Source organism: Myotis brandtii, unplaced genomic scaffold (genome assembly GCF_000412655.1).
Source record: "Myotis brandtii unplaced genomic scaffold, ASM41265v1 scaffold1327, whole genome shotgun sequence".
Classification (NCBI taxonomy): Eukaryota; Metazoa; Chordata; class Mammalia; order Chiroptera; family Vespertilionidae; genus Myotis; species Myotis brandtii.
Window position 1 is genome coordinate 640,057 of NW_005354705.1, and position 13,526 is coordinate 653,582.

At 45.5% G+C, this 13,526-nt stretch overlaps 1 protein-coding gene across 1 annotated transcript; it reads right to left on the bottom strand.

Annotated features, from left to right (window-relative positions):
* Positions 1-12,511: 12,511 nt before the first annotated feature.
* LOC102245966 (ubiquitin-conjugating enzyme E2 N) lies at positions 12,512-13,099 on the bottom strand. Its single transcript, XM_005860217.2, has one exon. The coding sequence runs from the start codon at positions 13,048-13,050 to the stop codon at positions 12,586-12,588; it is 465 nt and encodes a 154-aa protein (XP_005860279.1). The 5' UTR covers positions 13,051-13,099; the 3' UTR covers positions 12,512-12,585.
* Positions 13,100-13,526: the final 427 nt, after the last annotated feature.

Here is a 13,526-nt window from a genome sequence, read left to right on the forward strand (position 1 = left end):
GGCGGCACCGCAGGAGCAGCTGAGCCGCCCCTGTCCGGGGACCCCGCCTATTAGCGGCGGTAGCCCCCCAGCTCCTCCCACACCTCATACCTAGGGGCCACCTGGCTGGTACCAAAGTGGGTACAATGACCAGGAGTGGGAGGTGGAGCAGGCATCTGAGGGCCGTGAGGAAGATGAGGTGGAGGAGGACCGGACACCCGCGATCCTCCCGAGGCGGTGGGAGACCGGACAAGGCCAGTTACTGCAGGGAAAGCAGCCCTGGAGCCAGGGGCAGCCATCGGCCCAGTGGCTGCAGGCTCCTTCCCCGCCTCCTCTACCCCCCCCCCCCACACACAGAGCGGACATACTAGGGCACACCAAGCGACGAAACAACACTGGGTTTGCCGGAGGGAAGAGGCGCATTGTTCAAAGTGGAGAGTGCACTGCTGCCGGTGGTAGGCCACGCGTGGCTGCTCTCCTCTCCCCGCAGCCCTCGCTTCCTCTTCACAGTCCGTGCCAGTGCAGCGTCTCCGTGGGCAGGATCAGACTTTGGCACAGGTAGGCATTGCGTTCGTTTTTCTCCCCTTGTGTTGGTTTGGGTTTTGGGAATGAAAAAGCCTGTTTTGCAGACCTCTGTGCATTTCTAATATGGTTTCTTTTATATTTTTATTATATATCTGTTCCTTAAAAGGGACTTGAGAATTTTGAGAGGTTGTCTCCCCCCCGCGGCCCCCGCCCCACACACAGGAGCTCCTCTTTGCACTCAGTTTGGCTTATGTCAATGTAAGAAACGTTCAAACCTACAGAGATTTTTTGTGAGTTTGAGCCAAACTGACAATTGTTGGGAGGCAAAAATCTCAATGTATTGAGAAAATTATCCAGAACAGCGGTTCTCAACCTGTGGGTCGCGACCCCTTTGGGGGTTGAACGACCCTTTCACAGGGGTCGTCTAAGACCATCAGAAAACACATATATATAATTACATATTGTTTTTGTGATTAATCACTATGCTTCAATTATGTTCAATTTGTAACAATAAATTGGGGGTCACCACAACATGAGGAACTGTATTAAAGGGTCGCGGCATTAAGAGGGTTGAGAACCACTGATCCAGAGAATGGCAGGTTTACACCTTAATTTATATATTGCAATCAAAAGAGAAGACTCAAGTGGGTTACTCGAAATCCATTGGTGACAGGTTAGGGAGGTGGGAGAAGGCAAAGCAAGGAAACACCTCTGGGATCGGATGGAAAGTAAAACGAGAGCCCTGACTGGTGTTGCTCAGTTGGTTGGAGTTTCATCCCGTGCACCAGAAAGGGGGTGAGTTTGATGCTGGTCGGAGCACATACCTAGGTTGCGGGTTTGATCCCCAGTCAGGGTGCATGCGGAGGCAACCCATCCATCTCATATTGATGTTTCTCTCTCCCCCCCTTCTTAAAAAAAAAAAAAGTAAAATGATAGACACATTTCTTTTACATAGGTCTGTACAGGACAGTTAACAGTCAATAGTTAATTCAGTAACAACGGGGGATTTGTGGTCTCCACTCTGGTGCAGTATCTATGCTTTTGTTGCCTCACATGAGGCCAGCATTTGTACAGCGCTCTGGTTCACAAAATGCTTACAGATGCATCACTACACCGACCCTCTGGTTCTCCATCATTTTAAAATGGAGAGAGTTGAGCTCAGGATGATTAAGGGATTTACTTAAGGTTCATGACAGTAACTGTGGAAGCTGGAGGTCAAACCCAAACGTAATGATGTTAAGCCCCATGGCATTTTATGCTGCCCCTTTGTTTAAAAATTGTCACAAGAAAATCTTGTTTATATTTACTATCATGTGGCTTTAAAATATGTGAGCTTGATAAAATCTTTCATCAGTTGAAACAAAGGATGATTTATCATCATCATCATTCCCAAACTGCCAAAAACAAAACAGAACAAAAACCCCCAAAACAAAACAAAAACCTGCCTACTCAGAACTCCCCTCAGTTCCCAGAAAACAGTTACAACATTCTTTAGTGTATTGTAGAAACTTTATTCCATATTAACATGCTGTCCAATTTTACTTTCCCCAGGCCCCAGAATTATGGTTCATTATGTGCTCAATTCAACCACCATTCCTTTTTCACGGACCATTTTAATTCCTCTGAATAAGTGAGTGAGGTGTAGAATTCCCGTGCTTTTCATTTTATTATTGTATGTCTTCATAAGCCTCTCTGATTGACTCCTTGATCTGGCTACTTAAAATTTTTTTTTTTATTGATTTCAGAGAGAGGAAGGGAGAGGGAGAGAGGGATAGAAACATCAATGATGAGAATCACTGATTGGCTGCCTCTTGCATGTCCCCTACTGAGGAGGAAACCCATAACCCAGCATGTGTCCTGATCTCCTGGCTCATGGGTCAGTGTGCAACCACTGAGCCACACTGGCTAGGTGATCTGGCTACTTTTTTACTACTTTGCTGCCTATTCTTCCTGCAGGTAAAGTTTGTGTGTAGGAAGCTATTTGCAGTTACTTTGATTCTTAAATGAATATTAGTAGAAAAATACATTTAAAAATTAATTTCCTATAAGCCTTTTGCTTTACCCATATTGTCCTGTTTATAAAGCTAACAAATTTATTCCTAATTTTTGCATGACTATTAATAGTCTATGCATGACTTATATATTCATATCTATGTTTAATTGTGACCTTTCTGAGTCTTCCCCACTAGGGTGCAGTGTTATTATCTTAAACAAATTGAGATTGCTGGGGCAATTATTTATGGCCCCGACCAGATCACCATCCCAGCAGCAGGGGTTGCTTATTGGTCAAAGGGGATTTGAGCTGTGGGCCTGTGTACTTCAAGGGTGATTCCTCTCCACTGTGACTGGGTACTTGGAGCTCTAACTTGAGAGTCGCAATGACAACAGGAGGCCTGAAGTTCACTTCTTTTAAAAAGGGTTGGTGTCTCCTAATGTTCAAATTAGACCCTCAAATGATTCTTTTTAAAAAAATATATTTTTATTGATTTCAGAAAGGAAGAGAGAGATAGAAACATCAATGATGAGAGGGAATCATTGATTGGCTGCCTCCTGCATGCCCCACACTGGGGATTGAGCCCGCAACCCAGGCATGTGCCCTTGACCAGAATCGAACCTGGGACCCTTCGGTCAGCAGGCCGACACTCTGTCCACTTAGCCAAACTGGCTAGGACTCGAATGATTCTTCTGTGTGACTTGTGTGGACAGAAGCCAGAACCTTCATGGAGAATGTAGCAAACATTTCTAATGGCTAGGCTAGATTTTTTCATTTCTTGAGTTCAGGACATTTATTACCTTCCCCCCTCCATCAGTCCTTCAGATGTTTCTATAATTCTTCTCTCTGATCTGTGTGGATGAAATTTTGCCTTTCCTACTGGGGTTATGACTGACTTCCTTCTGCAATTTCTTTCTGCATAATTTTTAAAAATTTTTATTAGATTGGGGTGACATTGGTCAACATGAACATTTAGGTTTCATGTGTGGGTTTCTATGTTACACGATCTGTATATTCTTTCTGCACACTTGAACTCTGAATTTTCATGGTCTTCCTGACACCTGGTTGGGTTCTGTGTTTCTGCCAAACCCTCGTTCAGTTAATGGGCATGTCCTGAGGCCTTGAGATGATATCTGGACTCGGGTGGTGGTGGAAGAGCCGAAGCAGATGGATTTGAGAGGAATTTTGGCAGAGCTGATAGGATTTGTTGATGGATTGGATGGGAGGTGGGGGAGGGGTGGGGAGATGAGGGAGAGAGGTCTTAAGGATGACTTCCTGTCTGCAGCTTGAGCAGTTTAGAGAATGGCGATTCTATTTCCTGAGGAGGGCAGCTCAGAGAAGGAGCACAGACACAGTAGCTATAGTTCCTCATTCACAGGACACCCAATATCTGCTCAGCTTCTCTCAGAACCAAGAAGCAACCCCCGCCCCCACCGCCCCCATAACTAAGGGCAGCGGCAGTGAGCTGCCAGTGTACTCCGATTCCTGGAACCTGTCCTGCGAGGTCTAGCAGTGGCTCCTCCCCAACTGGGAAGAAGTGCTCTTCAAGACCTAGATGTCTGCTTATTCTGATTTTGGTTTTCCCATTCCAGTATTGCGTTTGCTAATTTAGATTTTAGTGAATGTTTCTGGTTTCATCTCCCAGTATTCTATGACATTTACCTATTTCCTCTTAGAATTTCTTCTGTTAAATCATTTCTAATGAGCTATAGCCTATAGCAATAACTCAAACAATGTCAGTGAATATTATTGTTCAAATAACATACTATTCACATTTCCTAGCAAGTTTAAATTGCCAATTTAAGGACTTTGTTTCCAAAACTTATTTCTTGAAACATCACTTACATGATTTGTGTAAAATGTGCTATAAACACAAACTCACTCACATTTGTTTAGCAGCAGACGGGGCCCTGAACTCACACTTCCCATGGCAAGGGCTTTAAGCTGATGGACCGTGACCACTTCTCTCCTACATGCTCCTGTTCTGCTTCCCCAAAGGACCAATCTTCACTTTGAACTTCACGTGTCAAATGTGTCCGGCTCTTGCTCTTGATGTCAGTGGATTACTTTAAATCAGTATCATCTCTGTGTTGATTGTTAAGCTTCAATTCCTTCAGGAGAATTATAACACTTTTTCTCAGTTTCTCAACTGAATTTTCTTGGGATTTGGAAAAACATAATTTTCTAAGAAAGGCTGGGAAGGAATTCCCACATGGAAATATTAGTGGATGCCCAGGTTGGGCACTGTTCCCTCACAGGTTTCAGAGGGATGCTGGGGTTGGGGGTTGCTGTGCCCAGAAGAGCAGAGCCTGGCCTATGAAGCAGGCATGCTAGACTTGTCCTTGTTTCTGTTCGTGAAAGCTGTGTGACTCCAGACAGGACACTCAGCCTTTCTGAACCTGTGTTCTTAAAATGGCAAATAGTATTGATAGGGCTGGTGCTGTGCATACTGACTTATATACCCATGCTTGTTTTGTGCAATAAAGGCCTTATTACCCCCATGTCACAGACAAAGAAGCTGAGGCTCGGGAAGCCTAATTGAAGCATGGCAGGCCACGGCTGGGGGTCCCTGGGAGCTGAAGTGTCCGTTCCTGCCCACCACTACATTACGCATGCTGACTGAATGGGTGGCACAGAGCAGGCTTTTGATGTATATTTGTTGATGTATATAGAACCTGTATCTTTCTGACTGTAAAGCCAATTATTTCTCCATTTTGTTTTTCTGTTCTTTGGAGAGAAAAAAGATTCCACTCACTAAGTCTCTAGGCCTGGTATGTGGCTTGCTTCCTGACTCATCTCTATTCCTCACAGCAACCCTCCGGGAAAGGATTGGTGGCCCCATCTGCAGATGAGAGGTCATACAATGATAATGGAGCGATGGGAAAGCATTCAGGAGCTCTATAGGTGGTTGCAGTCAGAATTCCTGGTAAATAGCTCTCATTCCTGGACCAGCAGGGAGGTCCAATGAGAGGCCCAGGACCCAGCATTTTCCCTTCTCTGAATTTGGTTGAAATTCAGCTCAGGAGAGTTGAGATTCAGGAAAATGTGCCCCCCCCCCCCCGCCGCCCCCGGGACTCCTGGCTGTGTCACTTTCTCCCCGGGTGCCAGCCCCTGCAGAGAGGCAACCTTGCCTGTTTAGGGTGGAAAGGCCTCTCTCAGAGTTGCCTGCTGCTCCCTCGTCTTGTGTCCCACAGGTATTTATTCCTACCTGCCAGGAGCAGCTCTGAGCCATACTCACAACTGGACACATCTTATAGGGAAAGGAGAGAGGACGACACAGGGGTCTGAGACTCATATGCCCCCTCAAGCCAGGCAGACAGCAGCTGGGTGTGGCCTGGCAGTGGGGGCTCCTGGGACCTGGGGCGTGTACCCCTGTCTAAAGGGACAGCACTCACCACCTTAGTTCCAGTCAAAGGTTATCTTGTGTGGAAATTCAGGCACAGGTCTGCTTGGTCTCCCATATTTGCAAAATAAATAGAGAGTATAGATTTTTTAATGTCTCCAATTTTTAAAGGTTGGCAACCAATTCAAATATTGTAAAACCCCGTCTAAGCCAGGAAGCCAGCTTGTTCCTTTGCAGTTTCTCTCTCCCAGCCCAGGCTTACATGTGGCTCCTGTGTAGCCCCTGGAGGTGGCCGAGCAGATAGCCTGGCCGGCTCTGGACCAGCTTCTCTCTGCTGGGTACCCAAGGGCCAGGAGGCTCTGTGCAGAGGCCGGTTTTCCTCTCCCCAGAGGAGGGAGAAATGAGTCCTGCCCAGGAGCGGGGAGAGGCCCCCAGTAAAGGTGCTGTTTCCAGGTGCTGACCCAGGCAACCATTTCTGGACCACCCACACCTCCGCCTCTTGCCATTGTGTTCTCTTTGTTCAGAAGAATGAAAGAGTGAGGAGAACCAGGCTGACCCTCATCCTTCTGGGCTGAAGGCCCCTGAGCTCTCTGATTCCTTGAGGTCTAGGCTCTGAGCCTCCTTTACACTGTAAGAGGTTGCTGGTCAGGAAGTCACAAGACAGAAAAATCCATGATTGCATGAGAGTTGTGTTTCTTGAGAATTGTGACTGCTGATGTATTTAAAATGTTAGAACCGAGTCTGTTTATTCAAAGAAGAGTGGAAGGCAGAGAATGACCCTTGGTTCCGCATTTGGCTTGCACCTTGAGGGGGGATCGTGGGGGATAGTGGGCTTTGTGGTGGAAACTGCCCTCCACTCCTGCCCCTGCCTGGGGAACCTGGTTAAGCCTCCTAGGTGAGCCCGTCCTCAGGTGTGGACCATGGGTTCAGAGGCCTGGGCCACTGTCTCAGTCTCAGCAGCTCCAGGGCCCATCAGGATAGGGAGGTGGACTCAGGCCTGATGGGGGCTAGGAGTACGGAGAAGGATCCAGAGGGGATCCTGGGATGGATGGGCCTCACCAGTCAGGACTGGACTGGAACCCCTCACCTAGACTGAGCTGAACGCCCCTGCCCCCTGCCCAGCACGGGGAGTTTGGTCAGATCCTTAGCAACCAAGGAGGGTGCACAGGGCTCTCTGCTCAGTCAGGACTGCTTTGGGGCCTGGGGCTGCGGGATGAGTTCCTTCTGGGTCAAGCCGGGGAGCCAGAGGCAGGGCAATGAGGCTGTGCCCTGTGGTTTGGCCAGGACAGGTTGCAGGTGTTTTATCTCTTTCTTTCCCTGGAGGTGACTAAGGGGCAGCACCACTGGCACAGCTCCTGGGGCATCATTCACAGTGCAGCCCCTGGAACACAATTCCATAGAATACAGTTGTGTCTTGTCACCTTCAAGTTTGGGCTGCAGGGTCCCTGCACAGTGACACAATGGTTTAGTGACTGGCTCCGTGTTTACCTGGGGAGAAGGGGGTTCCTGGAATGTGCTAACACGGAAGGACTTGGTCATCCTACTGGGAGGTTGGGCAGATGTGTCTGTCTGCCACCTCTACTCCCAAGTTGAGATTAAGCAATTGTGGATTTCCCCCCAATATTTTTCATTGTGATAAAAGGCACATAATATAAAATTTACAATTATAATCATTTTTAAGTGTACAGTTCAGTGGTATTAAATACATTATTATATTGTGCAGTCATCTTCATCATCCATCCACAGAACTTTTTTCATCTTGCAAATTGAAACTATACCTATTAAACATAACTCCCCACTCCTCCCAGCCATTAGAAATCACCATTCTACTTTCTGTCTTTATGAAATTGACTGTTCTAGGTACATCATATAAAAGTGGAATGATACATTAGTTGTCTTTTAGTGACTGACTTATTTCACTCAGCGTAATGTCCTCAAGTCTCATCCATTTTGCAGCATATGTCATCATTTCTTTACTTTTAAAGACTGAATAATATTCCATTGTAAACCTATCTTGCTTATCCAGTCATCTGTTGATGGACACTTGGGATGCTCCCACATTTTAGTTAGCTATTGTGAATACTGCTGCTATGAACAGGGATGTACAAATATTTATTTGAGACCATGTTTTCAGTTCTTTTGGGTATATACCGAGAAGTGGGATTGCTGGATCATATGGTAAATCTATTTTTAACTTTTAAGGAACTGTCATACTGTTTTTATAGCAGCTGCACCATTTTACAGCACATAAGAGTTCCAATTTCTCCACACCCTTGCCAACCCTTGTTATTTTCTGTTTTTGTTTTGTTTTGGTAGTAATACTGTACTAATGGGTGTAAAGTGGTATTTCATTGTGGTTTTGATTTAAACATCTGTGTTTTTATCAGTTTTATATAATGGGGTTCCAGGCAAGTTTGTTTGCAAAGAAAATGTTCTTCCAATAAGAGAAAAATTTAAGCCTCCGTTTTAATGGAAACAACAGTTATTTGAGCTAGACAGAGGCACTGCTTTTAGTCCTGAAATCCACCACTTAACGAGGTATAGTGACATTTGAGTAATATAATTAAGCTCTTAAAGTTACACATGGTTACTGAAAGGACTATGTAATAGAAATGATTTAAGTGAGTGAAATCTTCCTTCTGTGTCCATATTGAGACCTTCCTCAGGGCTGATGTCCATTCATTCAGTGGATGTTTATTGATCTTTTACTGTATGCTAGGCACTTTCTAGGCCCTGGGGATACAGAGACAGACAAGAAGGCAAGATCCCTGCTCTTCAGGTGCTCAAATTTTAGTGGGGAAGACAGACAGACAGGGTAGTAGAAGATGGAGTTAAAAGCTAGAAAGACAATAAACAGGGGTGATGTGATAGAGAATGCCTGAGGGTTGGGTGGAAGTTGCTTAATAAGCTGGTCAGGAGAGCCCACTGGGAGAGGGTATCATTTTATCTAGAACAGTGGTTCTCAACCTTCCTAATGCAGCGACCCTTTAGTACAGTTCCTCATGTTGTGGTGACCCCCCAACCATAAAATTATTCTCGTTGCTACTTCATAACTGTAATTTTGCTACTGTTATGAATCGTAATGTAAATATCTGATATGCAGGATGCATTTTCATTGTTACAAATTGAACATAATTAAAGCATAGTGATTAATCACAAAAACAATATGTACTTATATATGTGTTTTCTGATGGTCTTAGGCGACCCCTGTGAAAGGGTCGTTAGACCCCCAAAGGGGTCACGACCCACAGGTTGAGAACCGATGATCTAGAACCTGCTGGTTGAGAAGAAACCAGATTCAGACAGATCAGGGGGAAGTGTGTCTGGGTAGAGGGACCAGCAAGGGCAAAGACCTGGAGGTGGGAATGGGCTTGGTGCATTTGAGGAACAGACAGAAGAGTGGGTGCCTGGAGAGAAGGGAGTCAGGGTCAGAGTGATTAGAGATGAGGCCCATTGTCCAGGTTTTTTTGAGTCTGGTGACAACGGTTTGCATCCCATTTCACCATCTCATTCACATGGGCACTACAGGTAGCGACAAAGCAAGCCTGTGTGGCTGTATTCCAGTGGGGCCCTGGGTAGCTATATCCTGGACAGTAGGTGGGTGGATTTAACATGAACTCCTGTCAGTTGCTTTAAGGAAAAACAAAGAAGAAAAGTCCATGGATTCCTTTCATTTTAGGCTTTGCTCTCCCTCTCTGGGTGAACAGAGAGAAGCTGAGCTGCCTTTCTCCCAACAAATTAAGAGCATGAAGGGAGAGAAATTGACACCTAGATGGATGCCTCTGATGGCTGTCTTTCTCCTCCCTGCAGACTGTGGGCTACTGTGTGTGTAGAGGAGGGGCAGGGTGGCGCACAGAGGCCTTTGTACCCTCGGCTAGCAGAACATCAGGTGTGGGGATGCGGGAGACACACATGGACAGGAGGATGGAAGAAGCTGACTCATATCATTGTGTGGGTCTCTCTGAGCCCCCAAATCATAGTTACTGATGGCACTGATCATCTGTCTTCCAAGCTTTGGTCTTTTGTAGGCAACAGGCACCCTCCTTCTGAGTTTCTGTCTTGCTCTACTTCCCCAATTCAAAGGAGAGGGCTGGAGTGGGGGAGGGGGACTTGGGGAAGATTAAGGCTCAATTTTTGTTATTGTTTTTGCAAATTGGCACATACAACAATGATGCTGGTTCACAGCAGATTGCAGTTTCCTGAATTTTACTCTTTTCCTGACCGATCCCAGGGTACTTTGGTTAAGTGCCAAAGATCAGTTAGTTTGTTGATAGCTCTTTCCAGCCCACCCTTCCTCAGATGTTCGTGCTGCCAGAGGGAAGTGGGTCTCTCCAGCCTGACTTGCCCTAGCTGTACCCATGCTGACTTGCAGTGGACACTTCCTTTTTTAAAAATATACATTTTTATTGATTTCACAGAGGAAAGGAGAGAGAGAGAGATAGAAACATCAATGATAAGAGAGAATCATTGATTAGCTGCCTCCAGCATGTCCCCCACTGGGGATTGAGCCTGCAACCCGGGCATGTGCCCTTAACCAGAATCACACCCAGGACCCTTCAGTCCATAGGCCGAAGCTCTATCCACTGAGCAAAACCAGCTAGGGCTGGACACTTCCTTTTTAAAGTGCCAACAAAGGGTTTCTTACCAAGAATTGCATAGGTAGAGAATCTGACCACTCTAAGATTATAGAATCTGTCTTCTTTCCCCCTCTTTTTTTGGGAAGCTGGTTGCTGTGTGCTTGTCTTCAATATTCTACAACACAAAGCTAAAAATACACTGTTTAAGATTCAGCTATCCACTAGAAGGAAAGCAAGAATATAGTGTAAATAACATTTGGGAGAGAGATGGCTCAGAGGGAGAAGGGAAAGGGGACATATTGTAGAGGGGCATGTGGGGTGGAGGGCACAGGGATGTCTGTCATGTTGTTACTCTTTATTCTCAATCCATATTTTATGTCTACTGAGTATTAAGTAAAAATAAGTATAAGACTATAAAAATCAGGTTATAGAAAAGAACATTTAGTATGATCCCCTTTTTTCTTTTAACTGTATCCTATATAATAAAAGGCTAATATGCAAATTGACGGAACAGTGGAACAACCCGGTCACTATGACTCGCACTGACCACCAGGTGGCAGATGCTCAACACAGGAGCTGCCCCCTGGTGGTCAGTGCGCTCCCACAGGGGGAACACCACTCAGCCACAAGCCAGGCTCACGGATGGCGAGCGCAGCGGTGGTGGCAGGAGCCTCTCTCGCCTCTGTGGCAGTGCTAAGGACCCCTCAGGGGATGTCCGACTGCTGGCTTAGGCCCGCTCCCTGAGGGGTCCCGGACTGCGAGAGGGCGCAGGCCAGGCTGAGTAATCACCCCCCTCCCCCCGTGCATGAATGTCATGCACCAGGTCTCTAGTGTATAGTAGAATCTTAAACAGTGTATTTTTAGCTTTGCATTTTTGAAATATATACATACACACACACACACACACACACACACACACACACACACACACACTCTCTCTCTCTCTCTCTCTCTCTCTCTCTCTCTCTAGAGGCCTAGTCTGTGGGATCAGGCCGAAACCTGCTCTTTGACATCCCCTGAGGGGTACCAGATTGTGAGAGGGTGCAGGCCAGGCTGAGGGATCCCACTGGTGCATGATTGGTGTTGGGGAGGGACGCGGGAGGTTGGCCAGCTGGAGAGGGGCCACAGGAGGGCTCAGGGTATGTCCAGCTTGTCTCACTCAGTCCTGATTGGCCAGATTCCAGCAGCAAGCTACACTATCGGCCCCCTGGTGGTCAGTGCACATTATAGCAACTGGTCAACCAGTTGACTGTCTTAGCATATTAGGCTTTTATTATTAAGGATATATAATCATTATTATGTGTATTCTTCCACAGCTTTTTTTCTCTTTTAACAATATGCTTATGGGATTCACCTGTGTTACTTTGTGTAGCTGTAGTATGCTTGCTTTCACTCCTGATATTTCAGTGTATAACTACACCACAATTTATTTTTAATTCACCCCCTTTTATGCTTGCTATGAGCATTCTTTTTTTTTTTTTTTAGAATAACAAAAAATATTTTACTAAAACATAAGATTTACAGAAGTTTCCAGACAAGCCATACAAATGGTCACAAGCTTTTCTTGAAGGGGGAATTCTACATCTGACAGCAAAGTCACAATGTTATTTGTGAGGGCCATGGTGTTTGTTTAATGTTCCCATTTTGGTTCAAACAATCAAGCTTGTCCACCTACAGCGTCTAAATGAAGTTAGACTTGGCTAGAGAGCATATTCTAAAGAACTGGTTAGCTGCATTTAACCAATGCAATTAGATAACCATATAAAGGGGGAAAGGAGCCCATAAAATTAAAACTAAACTACTTACCCCCTCAAAAAACATAAACAAAAACACCCACAACCCGGCAGCTAACCCTGACAACTACCTTCATTCACAGTGCTTTATACTTAAACCATGATGGGGAGAAATGAATAAAAGCAGAGAGGGGTCACTGCTTTTAAACGTTTCACAAGAGTCCAGATGGTACTTCTAGCCTCTGCTCATGCTTTATAACAGTGAATCAGGACAAGAAATAGATTTGCTAATGTGCATTTAATCACCAAAGGACTGAAGATGTCTGGGCTTTTATTATTCTGTATTTCTAAGACTGTGTCCATTAAATGCAAACAAAAAAGGAAGAAGTCTTGGCAGAACAGGAGAAGTGATGAACACTTGATGATGAGATCGATTTAAATATTATTCATGGCATATAGTCTAGCTCTAGTCCATGCTCTGGCTGTTTCTATGGCTTGGGCTTCGTTGGTCTTCCATTGCTCTGCTACATCATTTGCTAATGGGTCATCTGGATTGGGAGCACTTAACAAAGCCTGGATCGATAGCAGAACTGTGCGAATCTGCAGTGCTGGGGACCACTTATCTTTCAAAATATCTAAACATATTCTTCCCAACTTGTCTACATTAGGATGATAAATTTTGGTCATGAAACGTACTTTAGGTGCTGCCATTGGGTATTCTTCTGGAAGGAATAGTTCAAGTTTAAAAGTCCCTCCCTCAAAGGGGAAATCCTGGGGGCCAGCAATGACCACATAAATATAATGGGCGTTGCTCTCATCTGGTTCTGCTTTAGTGCCGGGAACTGGTTCTGCCAGCAAACGCTGGGTTTCCTTGATAATCTTGCAGGGCAGCCCGGCCATCTTGTCAGATCCCAAGTTCGGCCTCCGGTCTAGTCTCCGGCTCCGCTCGCCTCACTATGAGCATTCTTATGCATGGTTCCTGGTGTACATGTGAACGGTATCTGTAGGCTGTATGGAGGAGAAGGTAAGCTATGCTCACCTTTATTCTGCAGTCTTCCAAAGCAATGGGACCAATTCACACTCCCAGTAGCAGACATGTGTGCCAGTTCCACACCCTCTCTAATATTAATACTTCTCAAATTTAGTATTTAATTAGATATGGAGGGAGCAATCCAGGACAGTAGGAGGGAGGTAAGTGTAGTTTGATGAATTTTGACCATTACCACAGTGAAAATTTAGGATATTTCCATCACTCCAAAAAAAGGTACTCTTGTTCCCCCTTTTCAGTCAGCACCCTCCCTCATCCCCAGTTTTTTGCACCCATTGATTAGATTTCTTTCCCTAAAGTTTCACCTTTTCTATAATATTATGTGAAT